Source organism: Triticum aestivum, chromosome 1A, assembly GCF_018294505.1.
Source record: "Triticum aestivum cultivar Chinese Spring chromosome 1A, IWGSC CS RefSeq v2.1, whole genome shotgun sequence".
NCBI classification, from domain to species: domain Eukaryota; kingdom Viridiplantae; phylum Streptophyta; class Magnoliopsida; order Poales; family Poaceae; genus Triticum; species Triticum aestivum.
The window spans coordinates 433779824-433807619 of record NC_057794.1 but is presented as its reverse complement, the minus strand read 5'-3'; the positions used below and the strand labels follow the sequence as shown (position 1 = coordinate 433807619).

The following is a 27796-nucleotide window of genomic DNA, read 5'->3' as shown; positions in this document are numbered from 1 at the left end:
CATGCATACTCGCGGAGGATTCGAGGGCTTCTTCCGGGTGCGCACGACGAGGCAGTCTATGGTAGGACAGCGGCTTGCGATGGTCTGCACGGCAATTTGGCTTAGGCGCATGTTGAGACGGCGACGCAGGGAGGAAGGTGGAGAGCGAAGTGGGTTCGGCCGCGGGGCCCTCGGGCAGCAGCGCCGCTGCTGTGTCTCTTCAAACAACAGCAGCTCCGACAGGTGGAGGAGATGGAGATCGCCATGTGTGGCGCCGCCGCGGGACATGCGTAATACACGGCTGGGAGGGGGGGAGGTGAAACTGAAACTTATGGAACCAGAGGAAATACCTAACGCCGATCGTGGCCGTCCGTCCGGGATCATACGTTAATTTGCGTGGACTAACGAGAAGGCTTCGATTCGGCTTCGGGAATAACGGCCCCTCAGGACATCCGGCCGAGGAGCAGCCCACGCTCGAGGGCAGACGCATCAAACGACCGAGGATGATCTGAACAAGAAATCCGACGGTCAAAAACGCAAAGTATTGAGAGGGCTCGTTTTAGGTACGATTATACTGTCTTTAATATGGTCAACAACTGAGTAGCTCTTTCTGGTCAGAGCTTGGTGGCTGATAGACGTACTATACCTCTCCCGAGGGGCATAAAGGCGTTCTGCCCGCGTGTCTCCATTCCATACGACCATGCCATCGCCTTCCCCAATGGCGCCACTTTCCTGCCGCGACGTCTCCCCGCAGCTCTCCTCCCTCCCGCACCGCGGCACCGCCGCCACCACCACCCACCCACAAATCTCCCTCCGGCCCGCTCCAGCCCGCTCCAGCCCCGCGCACACCACTCACCACCACCAAAAGACTGCAGCTCGCCTCCGCGGCCACCAGGGACGACGCGCTCGCCTCCCTCGTCGGCCAGCTAGAGCAGAACCTCACCCAAGACGAAGAGGAGGACGACCTGTACCTTCCCGACGATGCCTCGTCCGCGCGGCGCCGCGGAGCACAGAAGCACCAGGACGAGCTGCCCGCACGGTGGCGGGAGATCCACGGCAGCGACGACTGGGCGGGGCTTCTTGACCCGATGGACCCGCTGCTCCGCTCGGAGCTCATCCGCTACGGCGAGCTCGCGCAGGCCTGCTACGACGCGTTCGACTACGACCTGGCCTCCCGCTACTGCGGCAGCTGCAAGTACCCGCGGCGCGCCTTCTTCGAGCGGCTCGGCATGCCCGACGCGGCGCGGGGCTACTCCGTGACCCGCTACCTGTACGCCACGTCCAACTTCCGGTTCCCCAACTTCTTCTCCGGGAGGTCCCGCGCCGACGCCAAGCTGTGGAGCCAGCGCGCGAACTGGATCGGCTACGTGGCCGTGTCCACCGACGAGGAGTCGGCGCGGCTGGGCCGGCGCGACATCGCCATCGCGTGGCGCGGCACCATCACGCGGCTCGAGTGGGTGTCGGACCTCATGGACTACCTCCGGCCCGTGGCCGACGAGGGCATCCCGTGCCCGGACCCCGAGGTGAAGGTGGAGTCCGGCTTCGTGGACCTCTACACCGACAAGGACCCCTCCTGCCGCTTCTGCAAGTACTCCGCCCGCGAGCAGGTCCTGGTGGAGGTCCGCAAGCTCGTCGCCCACCACACCGCCCTCGGCGAGGACGTGAGCATCTCCGTCACCGGCCACAGCCTCGGCAGCTCCCTCGCCATCCTCAGCGCCTACGACATCGCCGAGTCCGCCGCCAACCTCTCCAACGGCAAGGTACGGACGGATAAGTTCTCCCGGTGATTCAGTTCAGCCTCCATCTCCATGCATGTGCACGTACGAATGATTACGATGGGTGTTGTCGTGGAATTGTCACGGCAGATGTCCTAGTGTAAGGACTTAGTCGCGAGGCCAACGCATCTATGTGGTAGCTTGAAGGGGTTGAACGAAATCGAGAGACGCAACACACAAGACGATGATTTAGACAGCTTCGGGCCCCGGGAAACATCATCCGGTAATAACCCTACGTGCTGTTTGTGGCTAGGTCTCATTATGATCATGAGGGAGTCGCCGTAAGCCGGTTCTCCTCTTTGTGTCTAGCCCTAGATATTGTTTCTTGTTGCTTGTCCCTCTTTGGGGAGCCCTGCCCCTCCTTATATAAGTTAAAGGGGCGGCTTACATGTAGAGTCCTATTAGGATTAGAACTAACTTATTCTCTATTACAAGTCGGATACAAGTACGGGTCTTGCTTCCTTGTAAAGGAAATATTCCTCATGCCTTTTGTCTTAAGCCGGCCCACCATAATATGAGCCGGCCTACTGGGCCTTGGGCCTAGTTTTTTATGTGACCCGCCGTCGGGGTCATCTGTGAGTCGTCTGACCAGTGAGCCGCCAGACCCGTGAGTCGCCAGTCCTCCGGCGGGTCATCGGTGAAGCGCCAAGTCCGGTCGGGTCATACTTCCGGCCTGGTCATACCGCGGGGTACATCCCCGACATTAGCCCCAGTTTAATTTGGATTTATCCATGTTAAACTGATCCTGTAAAACAAACACAAGAACAAATTTGATAGATTGAGTTCCGGGTTAAAAATTCTTGTACGCTGGCACCTGATTATCCTTAATTCCTTGTGCTCCGGATTAAATATTCTCCTGAGACGGGACCTGATTATCCTTAAGTCCAATTGTCATTTCCTTCATCTAGAAAATCCGGGTCAAATAAGCTAGCTTCATACTCAATCTGCTGATGTTGGTTTCTCACAGAAAAGTACTGTGAACAATAATCCACTTGAGTCGGCTTCCAAGGCACCGGGTCAAATAATTTTGGTCTTCAAATACTTATCTGATATTCAGCCGGCTTGAAGATGTAAAACTTGCCGGTTTATCATTATCAAAAAACTTCCGAATTATAGAACAGACGATGTCGGGTCATAATTGTTGTTGACACCGGTTTATGTAATTGATCCTCCTGATTTGCTCAAAACTGATAATTTGAAGATTTTTCTTCCATATATCCATATTACCTATAGCCCCCAAGTCTTGAGCAGAACAAAGTGATGGTTTAAGACTTGCTCCAATAAATGTTGCAACCTTGAATATTTCACACATGTAGCCCCCAAGTGTCGGGTTGTCATGCTTGCAGCAACCTGGGACTTGTAATTACTTTATGCTCATGAAAACTTCAACCAGTGTAGCCCCCAAGGGCTGGGTCATTATGCAATAATGAGCAGGGGCTTTGTAGATATAACCATGTGAATTTAAACAGCAATGTGTAGCCCCCAAGGGCCGGCTTAATAAGATAATATTGAGCTGAGACTTTGTATATAATTGATAATAACATCATATAATATAGTCTCCACCATGGGGCTTGAACCCACGTCCACAAGGTTAAGAGCTTTGTACTCCACCAACTGAATAATGAACCGTTCAATATAATGGATTAATACTTGTGTACCTTGAAATTTTGACAGGAGCAATTGGTAGCCCCCAAGGGCCAACTCATTTAGAATGTGATGAGTCGGGTCTTCAATAAATTAAGCAAAGATGACTTTGCATTAGCCCCCAAGTGCCATGGTGCATGCTGGCAGTGACATGGTACTTGCATATTTGATATAATCCCAATCTAAATAATGTAGACCCCAAGTGCCGGATCGTAAGCCTGCAGCGACTCGGGACTATTCCTTCCATTGTAGAATAAATCATATCCATTAATAAAAATAATAGCCGTTGCGCTAAAGCGACTTTGAAAACCTCAATCATAACACTGGTTATTGATAATCACAATAGAAATCCAGCCATGTTGGCTATTCAAGATTTGAATAATACAACCCGATATGAAAACCTCAATCATTCAATGTCATCATGAAAATCCAGCCAGTTTTGGCTATTTAAAGATTTGAATACCTCATCGGTTGACAAGTAAATCCGAAGTTTAAATACCTGGCGGCTCTTGGCCGATGAGGACTTAATGCGCATTCATTGTAAGCCGGAATTTTTGTAACCCGGTGGCCTATAGCCCTTGAGAAAATCAATAATTGATAACCCTTTTGAGACACCAATTTCAATGATGAGCTTGGACTGAAGCATTTATATAAGTCATAATTCTGCAAATCCTGCACAGAGTTTAAACAACATATGCCCTGGCGACTTAACGTCAAGAGTCAGGGCGGGTAACGACCCAAATGTAGTCTTACCCTGCACACAAGTAGATCACAAGAACCCTTGGCGGTTTGTCGCAGGGCGGGTCATAATACCTCACATATAACCACTGTGATATTGAATTTGTACTGTCGGTTTACATGACCTGTGCAGTAAGGGTGATAACCCAATCCTTAGAAGCCAATGCTTCCACATAGATGATGATTGTCATAAGCTGGCGACTTATAGTCAAAAGTCAAGCCGAGTTAAGCATAAAACACTTATATATATTTGAGATATAATCCCAAAAAAGGTCTCAAGTTAAGTAATTGTGGCTGCAATAAACTTTACCAGAGACAGAATAAAACTTTTTGAGACTTCTGATTCGGATACGACCAGTAAACCGTTCCAAAGGGGTTAAGCTAAGATTCGAATACGATCATATAGCCCCCAGTGGCTTTGGCGATGCCGATCAAGAGGGTATCGACAGCTATGTTTTCTTTGGTTCGAATACGACCTATGTTTGAACAGGAAGCCCCCAAATGACCTTGAGAGTTGTTTAACGACGCTGATTCGAATACGATCCACGTGGATTCCCAAAGGGGTTGAGCTATGATTCGGATACGATCAAGAAGCCCCCAAATAGGTTCGGCAGTTTGCCAATCAAAAGGGTATCGACAGCTATGTTCTCTTTGATTCGAATACGACCTATGTTTGAACAGGAAGCCCCCAAGTGACCATATAAATTTTGGCATTGCGCCGATCAAGAGGGTATTGATAGCTATGCTCGATGAGCAGGAAGCCCCCAAGTGATCATAATAAGGTAAGCCGTAAGGCAGGATATCCATGTTTGAACCGCGCATCATGGTAGCAAGTTCTCTTTGGAAACCTTTAATTTTTCTGAGAACTGGAATCTTGCGAGAGATTAATTCTTTTTGAACCGGAACTTTAAACTAGATTTGAAAGCTTCCAAACTTTATGGGAGACAGATTGTCCTTGAGCCGGATGTTTCAACCGGATTTGAGAAAAAGCTTTGTAAGAGACAAATTTAGCTTGAGCCGGATGTTTGAACCGGATTTGAGAGCTTCCAAGCTTTGCGGGAGAGAGATGTCTCTTGAACCGGATTTTAAACCGAAATCTTTATTTTGAGCCGGAAATTTTCTGACGGCCTTTTAAGTTTTCACCAATATGGCGGTAGCCTCCGAGACCGGGTTATCTTCCCTCCAATGATCCGGAGTTCTCTTCCCTCCAATGATCCTGAGTTTTTGAATCTGCTTTAAATTGGCAATCATTTACTGAGTCATGTCATCGTAGCCCCCGAGTCTCGAGGCGACTCGAGGAGCTGTCTTGAGATTCTTCATATTTGACCGTGATATAAACCGGATTGAGTCAGTCAACAGCTCAGTGATATAACTTATCCTGCATTGGAGAACTTGCAAGCCAGAGTAATTGCTCTTTTAAATAAAAGTAATATGTAATATAAAAATATACTGGATGGATTTTACTTGATATGTTAAACCAGAAATCATCCACTGCGGAGTTGATGATCACCATGGTGAAGCTGAAATCAAGCACGACCGAGTTGGCCGCAGGAGCAGATAGATGAGTCGGCCGCGGCGTTGTAAACCGGTGCGGACGGGAGAGTCGGCCGCGGCATTGTAAGTCGACACGAACACGGGTGAGTCGGCCGCGGGCACGGACGACGAGTCAGTCGCGTGTGTTGATGTAGCGGAGGTGACAACTCGCGAACATATCCATCAAGCCGCACGGCGCGGAAAAGCACTGGTGCACAAGTGACATTGGCGCCCGCTGTCGTGGTTCTAAGCCTGACAGTAGAGTGGGGGGTAGGTATGGAGAGGCAAGGTCCTAGCTATGGAGAGGTTGTAAACACAAGGGATGTACGAGTTCAGGCCCTTCTTAGGAGAAGTAATAGCCCTACGTCTCGGAGCCCGGAGGCGGTCGAGTGGATTATGAGTATATGAGTTACAAGGTGCCGCACCCCTCTACCTGTGGAGGGGGGCGGCTTATATAGAGTGCGCCGGGACCCCAGTCAGCCCACGTAGGAGAGGGTTTAAGGTGAGTTAAGTCCGGGGCGTTACTGATAACGCCCCACATAAAGTGTCTTTACTACCATAAAGTCTACTTAATTACAGGCCGTTGCAGTGCAGAGTGCCTCTTGACCTTCTGGTGGTCGAGTGAGTCTTCATGGTCGAGTCCTTCAAGTCAGTCGAGTGAGTCCCTCGTTGGTCGACTGGAAGGCGACCTCTTCTAAGGGTGTCCTTGGGTAAGGTACTTAGATCAGGTCCATGACCCTATCCTAGGTACATGACCCCATCATTAGCCCCCGAATGGATTGAGGCTTCGAGTGAGGAAGGAGTTGATGTTGTTTCCGATTAACCTTTGCTGAAGGGCTGGGTCCAAGGAGACTGGATCCAGTCGACCATCACAGAAAAAGATCTCCTCGACATGGCCAACGAGGGCTTGATCCCTCATGGAGCTGCGAGGCTTCCGGGGAAGGAGTGGCAGCCCCAGCCAGAAGAGGGTGAGTGCGTGCTCTTGGCCACCCATGTTGATCGTGGATTTTCTTTGCCGCCGAGTATTTTCTTCCGTGGCTTCTTGAACTTCTTTGGAGCGCAGCTCCACCACATTACCCCAAATTCTATCGCCTATCTTGCCGCGTTCGTGTCCATGTGTGAGGGTTTCCTGGGCTGTCGACCGCACTGGGGTTTGTTCAAGCATATATTCATGTGTCGCTCTCAGACCGTGAAGAAGGCGAGCCCAGGCGATGAAAGAACCCGAGTCGTCCAAATGTGTGGGGGTCTGGGGATCCAGGTGAGGAATAAGAGCACCTTCCCGCCCATGACCTTTCCCGAGTCAGTCAGAGGCTGGCAGTCGACCTGGTTCTACTGCCAGGACCAGTCGACGCCGGGGCAGTCGAGTGGACTCCCTCAGTTTACCATGGACCGAGTGAACAAGCCCTCCTCTCTGAAGTTGATTCCGGAGGAGAAAGCTGACGTGAAGATGTTGATGGAGCGCGTGGTGCAGTTGGTTCGGGAGGGAGTGACGGGCATGGATCTCCTGGAGGTCTTCCTTAGGCGTCGCATCCAGCCCCTTCAGTTCCGGAGCCATTGCATGTGGTTTTACTGTGGGACTGAAGACGAGACTCGAGTCCATCCAGAAGCAGTCGACGATGTCACTCTGGAAAGATGGATGGTAGCCGTTACCGGAAACAAGGATAACCCACGCGGAGCTAGAAGGATTCCTCCACTCGACTACAATAGCGATCCAAACAAGGTGCGCTTGCTCTGCTCTCCACTGTGTTCTTGTCACATTCATTTCTGTTTATCCTGCCGACTGGTCGATTGATCCTCGTCTTGATATGTGCTAGGCCCTCACCGAGCTGTACTCGATGCCCAATGGGGCACAAGCTCCGACTGAGGAGGGTGAGGCGAGTGGGGGTGAGAGCCAGGAAGAGGAGGAATGGGACTCGGACGTTGCTGAGGATGATGATGACGATGATGATGATGACGGTGATGAAGATGACGTTGAAGACGAGGAAGAAGAGGAGGAGGAGGTCGTACCACCGCGCTCAGAAAGGCGGTCGAAGCTTGTCCACGACCCTTCGACTGAACGTGGTAAGGGGGTTGCGACCGCTGCTCAGTCGACCAAACGCCCTCGGACCACCTCTCCAGTGCCGACTGAAAAGGCGCCGAAGCAGCCCAGGGCGGCCCCGTCGAAGCCGATCAAGCTCCTGCCAAAGACGAAGGTGTCCATCCCCACTATATCAGGGTAATCGTGCTGCTTAAGTCTTCTTATTTTGTGTGAACTTTGTCTCTGGTTGACGCTGAAGTTAGTCGACTGATTCTTTGGAGTTGCAGTGCTGCTACTTCTGAGACCTCAGCCCGGGCTGATGACCATGAGATGGAGGACGCAGCAACTTCGAAACCAGGTACTATATTCTTAACGCCGTTTTTAGTCGACTGACTTTCGATCTCTGATCCTGATTCTTCTCCGTAGCTCCACCCAATGCTGTTATCAATCTCCCTGATGATGATGAGGATGAGGAACCGCTGAAGCGCAGAAGGAGTAGGAAAGCGTCCGCCAACAAGGTGCCCCAGGATGTGACGGCGCCTGAGATTCTGATTGTGGAAGAAGAGAACACCACTCGACACGCGGTGTCCTTCGCAGATCCATTGACGAGTGCTCAGCAGCCCTCCCTCTTCACGACGCACCACGTCCCAGAGGACCAAGCTGGCGCGGCGAAGGAGGCGATACGCCAAGCGGGAATCATGATGGAGCAGTTGAAGACCATCCGGGATGCGAGCCAGGCAGCTTATGACGCCAGTTCTGCCCTCCAAAGCAATGTTCAGGTCAGTCGACCACCGTTTGTTCTGTTGGATATGCTACCAAAAACTTTTCCTTTCCGGAATTTATAGTAGTCACCCATTGGGTGTGTCGATTAAACTCTGTGTTAGCGGGGGCACGCTGAGTGCACCCGCTAGGTGTAGTCCCCAAGGCTAAGGTCGACTGCTGGCAGTCGGCCTTAGGCTTTATGATGTCAATCTTTCTGTCAGTCGACTATGTCGACTGGATTTCACAAACCGGTGGGGGCACGCTGAGTGCACCCACTGGGTGTAGTCCCCGAGACTGTGATCGACTGCTTGCAGTTGATTACAGTCTTAAAGAATACATCTCTCTTTTTTTTTGAGGTCGACTGGTCGACTTTATCTTCAACAGGATTAGTGGGGCACGCTGAGTGCACCCACTGGGTGTAGTCCCCGAGACTACGGTCGAATGCTTGTATTCGGCTGTAGTCTTAGAAACGTGTGATTTTTCCTTTTTCACTCGGAAGTGAATTATATTTGACATTTAGTCGATTGGTTCTTCACAGAACTCCTGTGATCTTGTGGCTCGCTACTCTGAGCTGGGAAACAAGCACACTCAACTCGAGTGAGCTTGAAGCTGGTTCAGGAGAAGCTGACGAAGGCAAAGGAGGAGACCGAAGGTATGTTTGGTGAGACCCTGACGACTGCTTTTCCCCTTGCTTGTTTTAAAATCTGATTTTGCTGTAACTTGCAGGTAAGGTAAGGGAGGCCCAACAGAAGAAAGACCTCGAACTAGCTGAGAAGATCAAGCTTGCTGACGAGAAGTTAGCTTCAGTCACCAAGCTTGAACAAGACAATACCAATCTGAAAGCTGCTCTTGGGATCGCCAACAAGGAGGTCAGTCGACTAAAAACTGATAAAGTTGCCCTGACCGACCAAGTCAGTAAGTTGACTGGGAAGAAAAATGATCCGGAGGCCTTCCTGAGTGGTCTTGCCAAGAAGCTGTTTCTTATGCTTGAAGGTAAACCTCTATGCTCGGCAAACATTTCCAATCGTGGTTTTTCCATTTGACCATCCCCTTGACTCAGTGGTCATCCTTGCAGAATTTTGCCAAAACTTTGAAGAAGAAACTAGCCGGCTGGAGCCAAACCTCGACCCCGTCAATTCTCCTGTGAACGACGAAGTTGCCATGGATGTTTTCCGACTGGAGTCTCGTGTTGCAGCTGTCGTGGACTATCTCGCAAGGCTGAAGGCCGCCACATCTCGCATCGACTCGACGCTCTGGCCTGGGGAGACACTTCAGAATGACCTTGAGTCGCTGATGGCCCGCTTGAACACGATCCCTGGTCGAGTGCAGGAATGGAAGAAGTCCTCGGCTCGGTGTGGTGCAGATGTTGCTCTGTGTCTGGCCCGAGTCCACTGTAAAGATGCGCGAGAAGAGAAGCTGGCGGCCCTTCGGGTGGCCAACACCAAGAAACACGACTTCAGGTCCTTTATGGAAACTTTCCTTGCGGCTGCCACTCGGATCGCCGACGGAATTGACCTTGATGAGTTTGTTGCACCTTCCAGCCCTCCACAGGAGGGGTAAAAAACTTCTTCTGGCTCGACGCTTTAAATTTGCCTCGGTATGCCGAGTGGAATTGTAACCGATAAACCTTAACAGGCTTAACGCCTGAGCACTTTCGGTTCCTTTAGATATCGATTCAAACTTGAATTTGGTGCTTGAATACGACTGCTTTTGGCTCGAAATGTCTTTTGCAGGTTCAAAGTAGGGCGCCTTTACTGCAATCGACTTATTCTTTAGTCCACTTAGGCGAGCACTGGGCTGCGGCTAAGCCTCCGAGTGGAAGCCCGGCTTACCATTCGGTAGGATTTCTATAACTTAGGCGAGCACTGGGCTGCAGCTAAGCCCCCGAGTGAGGGGTTTACTCTTCACTCGGTAGGATTTTGATAACTTAGGCGAGTGCTTGGACTGCAGCTAAGCCTCCGAGTGAGAGGGTTGCTCTTCACTCGGTAGGATTTTGATAACTTAGGCGAAACGGATTCGCAGCTAAGCCTCCGAGTGGGAGTCTGGCTCACCACTCGGTAGGATTTTTGTAACTTAGGCGAGTGCTTGGACTGCAGCTAAGCCTCCGAGTGAGAGGGTTGCTCTCCACTCGGTAGGATTTTTACAAACTTAGGCGAGTGCTTGGACTGCAGCTAAGCCTCCGAGTGAGAGGGTTGCTCTTCACTCGGTAGGATTTTTGTAACTTAGGCGAGTGCTTGGACTGCAGCTAAGCCCCCGAGTGAGAGGTTTTCTCTTCACTCGGTAGGATTTTTATAACTTAGGCGAGTGCTTGGACTGCAGCTAAGCCTCCGAGTGAGAGGGTTGCTCTCCACTCGGTAGGATTTTTGTGACTTAGGCGAGTGCTTGGACTGCAGCTAAGCCTCCGAGTGAGAGGTTTGCTCTTCACTCGGTAGGATTTTTACAAACTTAGGCGAGTCCTTGGACTGCAGCTAAGCCCCCGAGTGAGAGGTTTGCTCTTCACTCGGTAGGATTTTTATAACTTAGGCGAGTGCTTGGACTGCAGCTAAGCCCCCGAGTGGAAGTCTGGCTTACCGCTCGGTAGGATTTTGATAACTTAGGTGAAACGGATTCGCAGCTAAGCCTCCGAGTGGGAGTCTGGCTCACCGCTCGGTAGGATTTTGATAACTTAGGCGAAACGGATTCGCAGCTAAGCCTCCGAGTGGGAGTCTGGCTCACCACTCGGTAGGATTTTTACAAACTTAGGCGAAACGGATTCGCGGCTAAGTCACCCACTGAGGGGGAATTTTATTGGACAAAAATAAAAAGTGACAAAAATTATGGAGGAACTATGCCACTATTATTTTGAGGTCCATGAACTACAGAAGTACTTTATTGCAACTCATCCAAGTGATAAAACTTAAGTATAAAATGGGCGGAGTAGTTCCACGTTCCAAGCTCGGGGCTCGTCGATATTATGCTCGACGTTGTAAAGACGGTACGCCCTGTTGTGGAGAACCTTGGTGACGATGAAGGGACCTTCCCAAGAAGGAGCAAGCTTGTGTGGTTTGTGCTGATCCACTCGGAGAACTAAATCTCCTTCCTGGAAGGCTCGACCTCTCACATTTCTGGCGTGGAAACGACGCAAATCTTGTTGGTAGATGGTCGACCGGATCAGAGCCATCTCCCTTTCTTCCTCTAAAAGGTCGACTGCGTCCTGCCGCGCTTGTTCAGCCTCTGCTTTGTTGTAGATTTCAACTCGAGGAGCATTGTGGAAAAGATCACTCGGCAAGACTGCTTCAGCTCCGTAGACCAAGAAGAATGGAGTTCTTCCGGTCGACCGATTAGGTGTGGTCCGCAGCCCCCAAAGCACTGAGGGAAGTTCGTCGACCCAAGCTCCAGCCGCGTGTTTGAGATCACGCATCAGTCGGGGCTTCAATCCCTTAAGAATCAGTCCATTAGCTCGCTCTGCTTGTCCATTCGACTGCGGATGGGCGACTGAAGCGTAGTCGACCCGTGTGCCTTGGGAGTTACAGAAATCTCTGAATTCCTCCGAGTCAAAGTTTGACCCATTATCCGTAATGATGCTGTGCGGGACTCCATATCTGAATATTAGTTCCCTGATGAAGCTAACAGCAGTACCAGTGTCAAGGTTCTTGATTGGTTTAGCCTCGATCCACTTGGTGAACTTGTCGACTGCCACCAGTACATGCGTGAAGCCGCTTCGTCCTGTTCTCAAAGGACCGACCATGTCCAATCCCCATACTGCGAAAGGCCAGACGAGTGGGATGGTCTTCAGAGCCGACGCAGGCTTGTGCGACATATTCGAGTAGAACTGACATCCCTCGCACTTATCCACTATCTCTTTTGCCATCTCATTCGCCTTTGGCCAGTAAAATCCGGCTCGGTATGCTTTGGCCACGATGGTCCGAGAGGACGCATGATGACCACAGGTCCCCGAGTGGATATCATTGAGGATGAGTCGACCTTCTTCTGGTGTTATGCACTTCTGACCAACTCCAGTCGCGCTTTCTCTGTATAATTGTCCTTTGATTACGGTAAAGGCCTTAGATCGACGGACGATCTGTCGAGCCTCTTCCTCATCCTCCGGAAGCTCTTTTCTCAGGATATACACGACATATGGAACTGTCCAGTCGGGAATGACCACCAAGACCTCCATGATCAAGTCGACCACCGCTGGGACTTCAATCTCAGTCGGATGTGTGGCACTCTTGGGCTGTGGAGTTTCTTCGGTGAAAGGATCTTCTTTGACTGACGGAGTGTGTATATGCTCCAAGAACACACCACTCGGAATGGCTTCTCTCTTGGAACCTATCTTTGCTAGATCATCAGCTGCTTGATTTTTCAGTCGGGGTATATGATGGAGCTCCAACCCCTCGAACTTCTTTTCCAGCTTCCTCACTGCACTGCAGTATCCAGTCATGGCTGGGCTTCTCACGTCCCACTCCTTCATCACCTGGTTGACCACTAAATCCGAGTCGCCATAGACCATCAGGCGACGGACGCCGAGTGAAATGGCCATGCGCAACCCATATAAGAGGGCCTCATATTCTGCCTCATTGTTGGAGGAATCAAAGTGAATCTGGAGCACATATCTGAGCTTATCTCCTCTGGGGGAAACCAGGACAACCCCAGCACCGGAACCATTCAACATCTTAGAGCCATCAAAGAACATGGTCCAATGCTCCGAGTGAACTTCAGTCGGCTGCTGCTGTTCAATCCACTCGGCGAGGAAATCTGCTATTGCCTGGGACTTAATGGCTTTCTTTGCCTCAAACTTGATATCAAGGGGAAGAAGTTCAATCGCCCATTTGGCCACTCGACCAGTTGCATCTCTGTTGTGCAAAATCTCTGATAGTGGAGCGTCGCTGACGACTGTGATGGAATGATCAGAAAAATAATGAGCAACCTTCTTTGTGGTCATGTATATTCCATACACAAGCTTCTGATAATGAGGATATCTCTGCTTGGATGGAGTCAAGACTTCAGACAAATAATACACTGGGCGCTGAACTTTGAGAGCTTTTCCTTCTTCTTCCCGCTCGACCGTAAGCACAGTACTGACGACTTGTCCTGTGGCTGCGATATAGAGCAACAGAGGCTCTTTGCTGATTGGAGCAGCAAGCACCGGCTGGGTGGAGAGCAGAGCTTTTAGCTCGGCAAACGCTGCATCAGCTTCTGGAGTCCACTCGAACTTGTCTGTCTTCTTCATCAGTCGGTAAAGAGGCAATGCCTTTTCACCGAGTCGTGAGATGAATCGACTTAATGCGGCCAAGCATCCAGTAAGCTTCTGGACATCGTGCACTCACACAGGGCGTTTCATTCGGAGAATTGTGCCAATCTTCTCTGGATTAGCGTCGATTCCCCGTTCAGAAATGAGAAAACCGAGTAACTTGCCACCAGGAACTCCAAATGTGCACTTTGATGGATTGAGCTTGATATCATACCTTCTGAGGTTGGCAAATGTTTCGGCGAGATCAGCGAGCAGGTCGGAACCTTTTCGTGATTTGACAACGATATCATCCATATATGCTTCCACATTCCGACTGATTTGAGTGAGTAGACACTTCTGAATCATTCGCATAAATGTGGCTCCGGCATTCTTGAGGCCGAATGGCATGGTGATATAGCAGAAGCACCCGAATGGAGTGATGAAAGCTGTTTTTACCTCGTCGGGTCCGTACAGACGGATCTGGTGGTACCCGGAGTAGGCATCTAGAAAAGACAGTCTCTCGCATCCCGCGGTCGAGTCAACAATTTGATCTATGCGAGGGAGAGGAAAATGATCTTTCGGGCAGGCCCGGTTGATGTGCTTGAAATCAATGCACATTCGGAGCGACTTGTCCTTCTTAGGAACCATGACGACATTAGCGAGCCACTCGGAGTGGTATATCTCTCGGATAAATCCTGCCGCCAACAGTCGAGCCACTTCCTCACCAATGGCTTTTCTCTTCTGGACGGCGGACCGCCGAAGATGCTCTTTGACTGGTTTTGCAGATGAGTCGACTCTTAGGCGATGCTCAGCCAGTCCCCTGGGAACACCTGGCATGTCAGCGGGCTTCCATGCAAAAATGTCCCAGTTCTCACGGAGGAACTGGATGAGCGCTTCTTCCTATTTTGGGTCGAGTGTTGTGGAGATGCGGGTCGGAGCTGCATCGGGGTCGGTCGGGTGAATGTGAACAGGCTTCGTCTCACCGGACGACTGAAATGCAGACTCTGTGGCGGGTTTCTTGGATCGCAGCAAGTCACTCGGATCTGCCTTTTGCTTGTATTCCTCGAACTCGACCGCTGTCACCTGGGAATCGGCAATCTTTGAGCCCTTCTGAAAGCACTCTTCTGCCTTTTTCCGATCACCGGTGACAGTGATCACTCCTTTGGGGCCGGGCATCTTCAATTTGAGGTACACGTAACATGGTCGAGCCATGAACCGTGCGTACGCTGGTCTCCCCAAAATGGCATGATATGCACTCTGAAAATCCACGACCTCAAACGTCAACTTTTCTTTGCGAAAATGTTTCGAATCACCAAACACCACATCCAAAGCTATTTGGCCGAGTGACTCGGCTTTCTTCCCCGGTATAACTCCATGAAAGCTCATGTTACTAGTGCTCAGTCGGGACATCGGAATGCCCATTCCTTTCAGTGTGTCTGCATACAACAAATTCAGCCCGCTTCCACCGTCCATCAGCACTTTTGTCAGTCGAGTGCCTTCGACAACTGGATCGACCACCAAAGCTTGCCTCCCAGGGGTGGCAATATGAGTCGGATGATCAGATTGGTCGAATGTGATGGGTATTTGGGACCATTTCAGATAATTTGCTTTTGCTGGGGCAACCATGTCCACCTCTCGGTTAATGACTTTCAGTCGACTCCTGCTTTCCACATCTGCAAAGATCATCAGAGTGGAGTTGATATGCGGATATCCTTCCTCGCTGTCCTCCTTGTCTTCGGCCTTGTCCGACTCCTTCTCCTTGTCCTTAGACTGTTTTCCCTGAAACTGCTGGATCAGGAGTCGACATTGGCGAGTGGTGTGCTTCGGGTAGATGATATTCCCCTCTTTGTCTTTCTTCGTGTGGATGTGACATGGCATATCCATTACGTCGTTCCCTTGTTTATCCTTTACCTTCTTGGGGTTCCAGGATCCTTTTGGTTTCCCCTTAAACTTTCCCTGAGTCACGGCCAGAGCCTCTCCAGGAGCTGCCGGTTCAGCCTTCCGCTTCTGTTTCCGACTGGTGTTTCCTTTTTCCGACTGACTCGGCTTGTGCTTGCCGCTTCGGAGTCGGTCTTCTTCTTCGCCGTTGGCGTACTTGGTAGCAATCTCCATCATCCGACTCAAGGTCATGTCACCGGTTCGACCAAACTTCAAACTCAGTTCTCTGTTCTTGACGCCATCTTTGAAGGCGCAGACTGCCTGATGATCAGACACATTCTCCACAGTGTGGTGCAAAGTGATCCATCTCTGAATATACTCTCTGAGAGTCTCATTAGCCTTCTGCACGCGGACTTGCAACTCTGTCAATCCAGCTGGTCGCTTGCAAGTTCCTTCAAACGTTCTGATGAACACTCGGGACAGATCTTCCCAAGTGTAAATGCTGCTAGGAGGCAATTGAGTCAACCATGCCCTGGCAGAACCTTCCAGCATGAGGGGCAAATGCTTCATGGCCACCTCGTCGTTCCCACCATCAATCTGAACTGCCACTCGGTAATCTTCAAGCCAAGTTTCAGGCTTAGACTCACCAGTGAACTTGCTGACTCCTGTTGCCAACCTGAAATTGGGAGGGATAACTACGGCTCTGATAGCTCTGCTGAAACATTCAGGACCAGAAACATGCACTCGACTGCTTGTGGGTGCATCTCTGTCGAGTCCGCCTCAATGGGCTCTGTTCCGGTCGACCAAACCTTGCACGATAATGGATCGCGCGTCGAAGCCTGGTTCTCTGGGGTCGACTGGAACCCTTCGCCCTGTACTGAACTGACGCCTGTCATCTTGCTGCCGAGGAGCGTAAGACCCACCCCTCGGAGGGGAATGGGGCACTCGACGCCTATCATCTCGGTTGAGTCGGTCACCATATTGGCCTCGCCGATTCTCGTGCCCCTCACGCCGCGGAGGCGATCTGGGACTGTGAGCCGACTGAACCGTATTCGCAGTGACAGATCGACTGTGAATTCTGTTGCGCGACTGAGACACGGCTGAATTCTGATCTCCTGCTGCCCGGAGCAGATCCCTGATCTGCATCAAACCTCTGCCAGCTTCCGACTGAGAAGGCTGGATGGACTCTGCTATACGGGTCGCAGCTGCTAAATTCTGGATTGGGGTTCGATATACCTAAGTCGGCGGGAAGAGTTGACGTCGACTGGTGTCGGGAACTCGTTGCCGCGCGCGCTCGTCGAGTGCTCGCTGAAGATTCTCCAGTCGAGTGCGCTCGGCCAAATTGGCCAGACGTGCCTCCTCCAAGGCACGAGCCTCGGGGGTTTCTCCTGCGATGGGAGTACGCAGGGCATCCACGTTCCTGCGGCGAAGTTCCTCTCTTTGCAGAGAGTCGAGTGGCTCGGGCTGGTACTCTTCGTGGCCTCGTGCGGGGTCGCCTCCATCACCTGCTCCATCATCACGGGCGAAGCCAGGGGGACTGCGGGGCCCGTCGACCATCAAGATTTCCGCCGCTGGATCACTGCTATCGCACTTGGATGCAGTCTCTACGGAGCCAGTCGACAGATCGAACAAGCCGTAGAGAGATTCGTCGGGCTCGATTGCCGCAACTTGGATGGTGGCCGACTGGCGAGCCACCGCGTGCCTCACCCATCGCTGAAGCCTTGACCGGCCCGAGCGCTTGCGCTGGCGGGAGACCGGGAGGGTGGACGATGGAGGAGTCGTCCGATACGGGGTCGACGGTTGCCGCAGCAGAACGCCGCGGACACATGCGCGAAAATGCGTCGCACCGCGGACGGGGAGCGCATCAACATCGAGTGGAGCCTCCTGGAGCCAGGCGGAGTCGTCGGCGATGAAGGTGAGAGTGCCGAGACAGATCTCTCGACCCTCGACCAAAACTCCAGCAGCCACCATGATGAAAGTACTCGGAAGAATCGCAACTTCTCCACAAAATTGCTAAAACACCTGCCCCACGGTGGGCGCCAACTGTCGTGGTTCTAAGCCTGACAGTAGAGTGGGGGTAGGTATGGAGAGGCAAGGTCCTAGCTATGGAGAGGTTGTAAACACAAGGGATGTACGAGTTCAGGCCCTTCTCGGGAGAAGTAATAGCCCTACGTCTCGGAGCCCGGAGGCGGTCGAGTGGATTATGAGTATATGAGTTACAAGGTGCCGCACCCCTCTACCTGTGGAGGGGGGCGGCTTATATAGAGTGCGCCGGGACCCCAGTCAGCCCACGTAGGAGAGGGTTTAAGGTGAGTTAGGTCCGGGGCGTTACTGATAACGCCCCACATAAAGTGTCTTTACTACCATAAAGTCTACTTAATTATAGGCCGTTGCAGTGCAGAGTGCCTCTTGACCTTCTGGTGGTCGAGTGAGTCTTCATGGTCGAGTCCTTCAAGTCAGTCGAGTGAGTCCCTCGTTGGTCGACTGGAAGGCGACCTCTTCTAAGGGTGTCCTTGGGTAAGGTACTTAGATCAGGTCCATGACCCTACCCTAGGTACATGACCCCATCACCCGCCCCTTATGCGACACCTTTGTAATGAATGACGGTCCTGCGAAAAAATATCACCGACCAAAGTAATTGTTCTTTAATGAAAATATTATGTGCTAATAAAATAAATTTGGATGGATTTCACCTGATGTCTTTAAAGACTGATGATCTGTACATAGAATTCTTGCACCGAGTTGTGGTAGTGCTCGACAATACTTTTTAAACAGCCAACACAAATCGCCAGGACTCGTGCTCTGGTTGAGTTCGCAGCGTGGTCTTCAAAATAATTATGCATGCATGCACTTCCTTTTCACATGAATGCTCACAGCGCTCCAGGATGTAGCTTCTGCACTTGTACACGCAGCTTGTCTCTATTTGCTTCTCCGTTCACAATCTCCACTTCAATCATTCTTCTGGGATTCCATAAGAACACCTGCGACACAACAAAGACTGGGGCGGCTCGTGGCAGCAAGGTGGGGGCTTTGCGGCAATGGTCAGCGAGCAGCCGTCTCCGGCAGTTCGGAAGGCAGGGGCGCGGCTGGCGGTTTGGGGCGCATCCAAGACGGCCCAGCGCCGGCTCACTGGCAGCAAGGCGAGCAGAACCAACTTGCGGGGCTCGGGAGCCCGGCCGCAGTGGAACGGAGGGCGGCCGAAGCGCGCGGATGCGGAGGCAAGGTGCAACAATGGAGGGCCGCGGTGACTTGGGCGTCGAGGCGGTCGGCGGCTCATGGCGATGGCGAAACCACTCTGCCCGAGTCGGCAACGGCGGCTCAAAGCAGTTTTGGCAAGGCAGCACCGCGATAGTGGCCTCGGTATTGAGTGACTTTGGCGAGGGCGAGGCCGACCGTTTGTTGTAAGGGAGCGAGTGTGGCAAAAACGGTCAATGGAGCAAAATCCCGGTGAAAAACTTCTCTGCTCAACCTGTCCTTGCGTATGTACATACTGCCGAATTTGTAATGGAGGCAGAGGCGTGCGGCCGGCTTGGCATGGCCACCGAGTCCAAGGTCGTCTAGGCAGAGGCGAGCCCGTTGACTGCGGCAGCGGATGTGCGCCCGGCGAGGAGCGGAAAGGCCGAGGCAGCTCGGCAGCCCGGCGGCTCACGGGTGAGAGGCGCAGCAGAAGGAGGAGCAGCCGGGCGGCCAGTCCCGGCGAGAACAGTTCGACGGTGGGAGAGAAGACGAGGCGTGGCCGGCTTGATGATGCAGTCCGTGCAGGGCGGCTCGGAACGAGGTGACAACAGCGTAGTCTCAGTCCTCGTCCGGGTTGTTCTTTGGTTTGACTTCCACATGGTATCTTTCAGATCGTGGTCTCTTTTCTCTTATGGTAATTTTCTTTTGAGGACCTGAGTACTGGTACTTGCATCTAGTACCCAGAAAGTTTGCTTTGAAAACCTCGGAATTTGAAGCGAACCCGTATACGTCAGATGCACTGGATACGATCCGCTTTATGCGTAGCTCCAAAAACAATCAATGAGGATATGATTTGTAACGACCTTGCAGTGTGAAACTTCTGTCCGTCTTGGCTTCTAACCGCGACCCAGTGAAAATTGATCTGGTTTTGATGGATCGTCCAGCCGCGGCGGCACGCACTACGCAACCCTAATTTTCTTGATCTGAAATCTTGTATATCTCGCTTTGACTGATCATTGATGATGTTATCTTCTGTGCCGGCTCTTTTTCATCCGGCTTATCGTGTGCTTCTCGATCACATGAAGAAATTCCTCCAAGAAACTCAACACCACCGTGCGCAGGTCCCACGGTGGGCGCCAACTGTCGTGGAATTGTCACGGCAGATGTCCTAGTGTAAGGACTTAGTCGCGAGGCCAACGCATCTATGTGGTAGCTTGAAGGGGTTGAACGGAATCGAGAGACGCAACACACAAGATGATGATTTAGACAGCTTCGGGCCCCGGGAAACAGCATCCGGTAATAACCCTACGTGTTGTTTGTGGCTAGGTCTCATTATGATCATGAGGGAGTCGCCGTAAGCCGGTTCTCCTCTTTGTGTCTAGCCCTAGATATTGTTGCTTGTTGCTTGTCCCTCTTTGGGGAGCCCTGTCCCTCCTTATATAAGTTGAAGGGGCGGCTTACATGTAGAGTCCTATTAGGATTAGAACTAACTTATTCTCTATTACAAGTCGGATACAAGTACGAATCTTGCTTCCTTGTAAAGGAAATATTCCCCATGCCTTCTGTCTTAAGCCGGCCCACCATAATATGAGCCGGCCTACTGGGCCTTGGGCCTAGTCTTTTATGTGACCCGCCGTCGGGGTCATCTGTGAGTCGTCTGACCAGTGAGCCGCCAGACCCGTGAGTCGCCAGTCCTCCGGCGGGTCATCGGTGAAGCGCCAAGTCCGGCCGGGTCATACTTTCGGCCTGGTCATACCGCGGGGTACATCCTCGACAGGTGTGCAGAGGGCGGCGGTGTGCGTGTACTCCTTCTCGTGGCCGCGGGTGGGGAACGGGCGGTTCAGGCAGCGGTTCGAGGGGGAGCTCGGGGTGAAGGCGCTGTGGGTGACGAACGTGCACGACAACGTGCCACGGATGGAGGGGATCTTCCTGAACGTGGGGGTGCCGGAGATGGTGCGGCGGGTGGCGGAGGGGCTGCGGATGCCCTGGTGCTACAGCCACGTCGGCGTGGAGCTCGCCCTCGACCACAAGCGCTCGCCGTTCCTCAAGGACACGCTCGACCCCGGCTGCTCCCACAACCTGGAGGCGCACCTGCACCTCCTCGACGGGTAAGTTGCACGTCCGCATCCATCACCTCCGTACCGTATACATTTCTTCCCCACCGTCTCATTTGCCAAAATGAATCACCTCTCGCTCGGTCTCTGTCACCTCCGCACCTACCCATGACGACTTGTGTGGAATAAAAGGGATGACGTGGTCTAACGTAGGGCACGCCTGGGGTTAAACAAACTCGAGCAATCACGTACGTGGCCACTGAGTAAGTGTATTTAAAATGGTTATTGCGGTCCTAGGGGCGTTGGTTGGCAACGCGGGAAGAAAAGATTGTACATACTACTCCCTCTATAAAAGAAAAATAAGAGCGTTTAGAGCAACTCCAAAGGGCGATCCATTTCGTCCGGCTGTGTCCGTTTGGATAGCGGCGGAAAAAAACGGTGGCCCAACGCAGCGACCCATTTATATTTGGACGCCGATAAGTGCCACACGTGTGGGCGTTAGGGAGGCTGCCCACACATTTTGTGTGGTGTATAAAAGGAACAGCTCACACGCCTGTGTGTGGGCAAAACAACTAGCGCCCACATGCCTTTTTTTCCCTTCCGGTCCTTTTTACACGCGTGCATGTGGGCGGAATAGATAACGCCCACACGTCCGGTACGTAAGGCCTCGTACCTCGTGGTCCCGCACGCCCAACATGACACTTTACCCCGCGCCCGCAGTTGCCATGGGCCGGACCCTCGTCCATGTTCGTTTAAGTGCAGTTGTCATGTCGCTGAACTGCGGTTGCCATGTCGGACAACTACACTTGCCATGTTTGCTCAACTGCATTTGGCATCTCAGGTCAAAGTTTCAGATTGCCATTTTTTGGACAACTACAGCTGTTGTCATGTGTGATCTAGTCTACTGCAGTTGACATGATTTCAAAACTTCAGGAAGTGTCACCTACTAACACTAGGCAGTTGCCATGTAGCACTACAAAAAAAGGCATGGCAAAAAAACATGTTCGGGTAAGAGAGAGAGTTGCCATGTGCTCACAAGCACGCTAGGGCAGTTGCCATGTAAAAAGAAAGAGTTGTCATCTGCTTACGTGCACGCTAGGGCAGTTTGCCATGTACCATGCAAAACATATGGCAACTGATATGTTCGGGTAAAAAAAGAGAGTTGTCATCTGCTTGCAATCACACTAGGGCAGTTGCCATATACACTGCAAAACGCATGGCAACTGGCGGCTTGGGTGTGGGAGAGGAGGCAGGCGTGTGGGCGAGATGGCAAACGCCCATACACCAGCCCTTGTGCGTGACTGAAAACTGGTGTGTGTGTGCGAACTGCTAAACGCCACACATCGGCCCCTCCGTGTGGTAAAACGGATGTGTGGGCGACCTCTCTCACACACCACACCCGAGTTGTCCTACGTGGCATACAAAATCAGCTAATTCATGCCAAGATTCGTGCAAAAGTTACTAGACGGTGACCCATGTGTGTGGACGAGTTGCCAGACGCCCACACGTGTGGGCGTTAACATTTTCGTTATATTTTGTGTCCGCTTTGTGTCCGTGCGGACCCATTTCCGTCCCAAATTTGAGTCACATTTGGGTCGCGGGCGGACACAAAGCGAGCGCTTTCTCTGTCCCTCTCGTCCGTCTGCATCCGGGCCTGGCCTGCTTGTCACCCACCCATCCCTCTCTCTATATATTTTTATTAGCTGGCCCATCCCACGCTCGACGCGCACTGCTCGATGTGCACTCCATTCCACTCGCAGCCGAGCTTGACCATCCCTGCTCCGCCCCGCTCGCCGCCGCTGGCCGCGCCGCACCGCTCGCCGCTCGCCCTCATCACATCGCTTGGCCTGGCAGCGCCGTGCCGCTCGCCCTCATCGTGTCGCTCGCTCTCGCTGCGCCGCGTCGCTCGCCCTCGCTGTGCCATGCCGCGCGCCGCTCTCACGACGCTCGTCGTGGCCGCGCCCTTGCTAGCTAGCTAGCTGCGCGTGTGTGTGCTTCCTAGCTAGTTGCCCGTCGCATGCTAGCTAGCTAGGTGCGCGCGTGCTAGCCGGCCGGTGGCCGCGTGGTAGCTGGATAGCTCACGCGCCCGGCCGCCTCGCCGCTCGCGTGTTGGAGCGGTGGAGCTCGCACGCCCGGCCGCGCCATGGTCGCTGCGTCCACCCGCCATGCGTGTCGCCCTCGCCCTGCCGAGCCGCCATAGACACTGCGCCAAGCCGCCATGCTTGTGCTCGCCGAGCCGCGCTCGCCCTGCCTAGTCTCGCACCCCTGCCGTGCCGTCCCGCTCGTGCGTCTCCTCGCAGCTCGTCCTAACATGCACCGGTGTCGCTGCCTGCTATGTGTTTGACAAAATGCCAGGACGGACATGCACAAAATGCGTCCGTCTGCCGTTGGGCGCACTGGCCGACCCAATTAAAAAAGTGGACGCGTACGCGCGGACGGGTGACCCAAACGGACAAAAAGCGAACAAAATCGATGTCCGTTTGGGTCGGTCTGTTGGAGTTGCTCTTATAGATGACTAAAGTACATAGGAGAAAGAAAAAGAAGGAGAATAATGCATGTGGGATCATGGCCGTTGATGGTGATTTGACGGTTCAAAGGATTGACGTTGATTTCTTTTCAAGCACTACCTGATGAATAGGCCGTACCTATAGCATTACTTGGTGTTGATAATGAGGGGGCTTCATGAAACAGAAGGACGGATCACTTGGCCCCAGTTTGATGGGTCAAACTAAGAAGTGTACAAACTTGCATTAGACACATCATCACGTTCTTTTTTTTTTGGTTAAGGTCATTATTTTTTGGAACGGACAGACGTGTGCCACGATATAATTCCTGCCATCCGTGTCACTGTGTGGGACAGATGCAGAGGTCATCCATGCCGAGCCGAGCCGTACATGGAGGAGCAGCAATCATAGGAGAGTAGGAGTGATCTTGAGGAGATCTTTATTAGTTGGCTGATTGATCTCTACCGAGACGCCAAGGCCATATAGGAGTACTACTTGACTTGCACCAATAGTTTGGTTAGCATGTTCACACGAATACTGACATTTCCTAACACCAACCAATACGTATTGTATACTCCACTACAGTACCTGCGGTACGTCCAAACACATCAACGCCTTTCTACGTACAACAACTAATCTAAACACAATATGACAAGATCTATCTGCATTTTCTAAAGGGGTGTCGGGTCGTGTGATAGATGCGTGGAGTTTATCAAGAGGACCGGTGCGTAATGCCGGGACTAAATAATGTCAGGTCCATCGGAATACTCTTGCGGGGCTGTTGTTGACTGCCATGGGCCTCAGGCTGGTCATAATGAGTAATCTAATTTACTATCTTCACGGTGCAAAGTAATATAGTAGTAGTGTCATAAAAGGTTTTATTTTTTAGCTTGTAGACTCATCTTTTTTCGAAAAGCATTATGTTACCGCAACATATTATGTTATTCAAAACACCTATCCTCTCATTAATTACATGCACATAAATAAAATTTTCTTTAAATGCACTATGTTACTACTCCAAATAAAAAAGATCGCAAGAAAATAAGCATTACAAATCCTACTAGTAGGCTGCCAACCAACTCGGTTGAACAAATACCAAGAGGCCATCTCCCACCAAAATAACATTACACATGTGCACATTTCCTTTTTGTTAAGGTCCTTGTTAGGATCGGGACAGACGATATTATTCCAGCCACCTGTGCGGGACAGACGCAGATCAAAATAGATCATCCACACGCCGTGCTGTACATGGGCGATCACAAATTCACAATCATATGATCTTGATTAGTTGGCTGATTGATCTCCACGGAGACGCCAAGGACATACACCACTGACTTGCACCAATAATTTGGCCTACATGTTTCAACTAACACTAACATTTCCTAGTGGGAAAATATGTGGCTGGAACGTTGGCGCGTACGTCGTATTTTGACAGCCCGCACCGTCTGATAACGTCATGCATGCAGCAGATGTGCGCTCCGCCGTCTGATCACCGTGATGCCCTGGCTGACGTGAGGTGTTACGGACGTCACGGTGTTTGCCCGTTTCGCCGTACTGGTGTTTGCAGTAGTATAGTATATTTCATTAGTATAAGCTGGCGGTACGTCCAAACTAATCAGCTCTGGCGTACCACGAGTCTACGACCAACTTGTCATGCTAGCACGACACGACAAATTCTATGTGCATTTTCTAAAGGGGTGCCAGGTCGTGTGATAGATGCTTAGAGTTTGTCAATAGGACCTGTGCGTAATGCCGAGACTTAACCATGCATCAGGTCCATTGAAAAATACTCATGGGCCTCATGCTGTCATGCATATAGCTGTATTAAAGAAACGCCTATTCAGTGATCAGGTCTATTGAGAGGGCGTTTGTTTCAGAAGTCTTAAGACTTTTTCTAGTCCCAGGAACTAATCAAAAAAAAAAATTCAATAAAGTCTTTTCTTAGTCTTTGTAGAAAAAGTCCCTCCCGTTTAGTTCTTAGACCAAACACCCCTGAAATGCTCATGGGCCACATGCTGTCATGGACAAGACAGCCAAGCGAGAGGTGAAAAAGCATCATACTACTGTCAGACGCAGTTGGTGTAACTACTCGCCAGTACAATACAACATCACAATATAAGATCGATTCGCTCGTGTACTGCTTCGTTGTTAATGAAAAATACATAATCATCAACTGCCATGTAAATTTTCTAGTACTATATGATTCGACCGATGAATGGTTTGCTGTAGGTACCATGGCAGCGGGGGGCGGTTCGTGCTGGCGAGCGGGCGCGACCCGGCGCTGGTGAACAAGGCGTCCGACTTCCTCAAGGACCACCACTGCGTGCCACCCTACTGGCGCCAGGACGAGAACAAGGGCATGGTCCGCGCCTCCGACGGCCGCTGGATCCAGCCCGACCGCCGTGGCCACCTCCACGACGACCACCACCACGACGGTCACCACGTCGTCGACGGCGACCACCACGGCCACTTCCGCCACTTCCGCCAGCCGTAGAAGCCTGCGCGCCGGCGAACAGTCGTACGCAACCTCAAATGAGCTTAATTACCGTGATTTACAAGCGACAACCGTATGGCACGGGCGCCCGACGGCGTTGCGTTGCTACTTGATTCGAGAAGCGCAGGGTGATCTGTTTGATCGAAGTAAACTGAAAAATAAAACATCACGTTTGGAGCTAGGTGTTAGGGCATCTTCAACGTTGACATGTAAATTTTCTCTCCCACATCCGTTCATAGACATAATAATGCAGGAGCCGGCCATCTAAAGCTATCAATGTACATGTTCGTCGGTAAAGGACAATTTAAAATTCAAATAAAGTCCGCTCCATAGCGCGTGCTGGATCACAGCAGCACCGGATCACATGTCCAATCACAACCAAAAAGAGGCAACTATGCTTAGCTTTTACATACCTGATCACAAAAGAATATTAATCCGGTAGTTCTCATCCTTGTCCGCCGCCTCCAACTCATTTTTCTTCCACTGCAACATCTTGTAATGGACGGCTTGCACGATCATTCCTGCATCGGCATCCAAAGCCTCCAAATTCAAGGTTAAGATCTTGGCGTCTTCCGCATCCACTGCGATCTTCATCTTCTTCTCTTTGAGCATGGCCTTCTTCTCCCCAAGCTTGAGTCAGTGCTAGATCTTCTCGATAGTCTGTTTAGAGGCGCTAGCCTGCCAAGAAGCTCTAGCAAATGCACAAGTTTTGCACTTGAATATGATTGTCATCTCATGTTATGTTAGCAAGAGCGTGGTGGAGGACGTAAAGAATGGCTCTATGGAAGAAACAACCAATTCATATGAGAGATCATAGCCACTCGGCAACTCTTTGAAGCATGTGATCATCTTTGAAGGAAGGCAGACAAATAAGGAAGCTCATAGTTTGGTTAAGTTTTCTATCTCCTTAAAACAGAGTCACCACTTATGGCTAGGTTATCCACATGAACCAGAGACAAATAAGGAAGCTCATAGTTTGGTTAAGTTTTCTATTTCCTAGATTATCCGATTTTAATGTACATTATACATTATTATAATTAGCACATATGCCCGTGCATTGCAATAGGAGAGAAAAATGTTGTGTTTCAAAATCGATTGTCATTAAGCATATTTGCTTGCTTGAGGATAAGTTTGATGATGCCACAAGTGATGATTTTTTTAAAAAAGTTATCATTTTTTCGAAAACAAAAATAAACTTGAGGAAGAAAAAAGAAACAAAAATATGAAAAAAAAACACAAACCAAAAAACTGTAAATAAAGAAAAAATAATTCCCAAAACCGGGTGCTCATTGTGGTGGAGTGGGGCGTCCCATTTCTCGCATCGGGGGGCTTGCGACAAACCTAGGGATCAAACCACGTAACTCCCGCTATTGACCACTCGTCGCTAGCCACAGGAATTTGGAATTTCAAAACAATTGAGAAAAATACAAACAAAAATTTGAAACCATCTTTTTTTATTTTTCCCGAATATTTTTTGTATTTGTGTAGAATATTTTTTAAACATGATTTTAAAAAATACAAACAATTTTTGAAGAATATTATTTGAAACTCCCCAATTTTTTTGAATTTGTGACAAATTTTGTAAAAAGGGAACATTTTTGAATTTCTTATACAATTTTGAAAACGGTGACTTTTTTAGTGGAACAACTTTTTCAAATCCGTGAGCGCTTGGGTCGGTCCAACAGTTGCCCTGCAGGAGCGATGTCATCGCCTAGTTGGGCCAAGGCCTAAGCCTATTTTCCTTTTCTATTTTCTCGTTTTTCTTCTCTTTTTTGTTAATTCATTTTTTCTTCTTTTTGAAACTTGCTTTTTTTTTGAAATATTGTTTGGAATACCAAATAGTAGTTTTAAGTATCTTCTTTAAATTATGATCTTAAATTATTTTTTCCTTCAAATATTTATTAAATGTTTTTTTCAAAAATGTAACATCCCAAAATTCTAAATTTTGGAATGTTATAATAAATAGATAGATTTGATTGATTGATTGTTTGATTGATTTACTAAATGTGAGTGAATTTGAACTTTTTGAAAG

At 50.7% G+C, this 27796-nt stretch overlaps 1 protein-coding gene across 1 annotated transcript; it reads left to right on the top strand.

Moving 5' to 3' along the window:
- Positions 1-265: 265 nt before the first annotated feature.
- Positions 266-26019, top strand: LOC123187289 (phospholipase A1-Igamma1, chloroplastic-like). Its single transcript, XM_044599144.1, has 4 exons — positions 266-295; positions 615-1739; positions 20498-20820; positions 25500-26019. Exons 1-4 carry the CDS (start codon positions 266-268, stop codon positions 25762-25764), a joined length of 1743 nt encoding a protein of 580 aa, XP_044455079.1. The 3' UTR covers positions 25765-26019.
- The last annotated feature ends 1777 nt before the right edge of the window (positions 26020-27796 follow it).

Coding starts and splice junctions, on each gene's coding strand:
- LOC123187289 (XM_044599144.1), top strand. CDS start 266: ATGCGTAATACACGGCTGGGAGGGGGGGAG. Junction 296..614: donor CACGGCTGGGAGGGGGGGAG/GTGAAACTGAAA, acceptor GGTGGCTGATAG/ACGTACTATACCTCTCCCGA. Junction 1,740..20,497: donor CCAACCTCTCCAACGGCAAG/GTACGGACGGAT, acceptor ACAGGTGTGCAG/AGGGCGGCGGTGTGCGTGTA.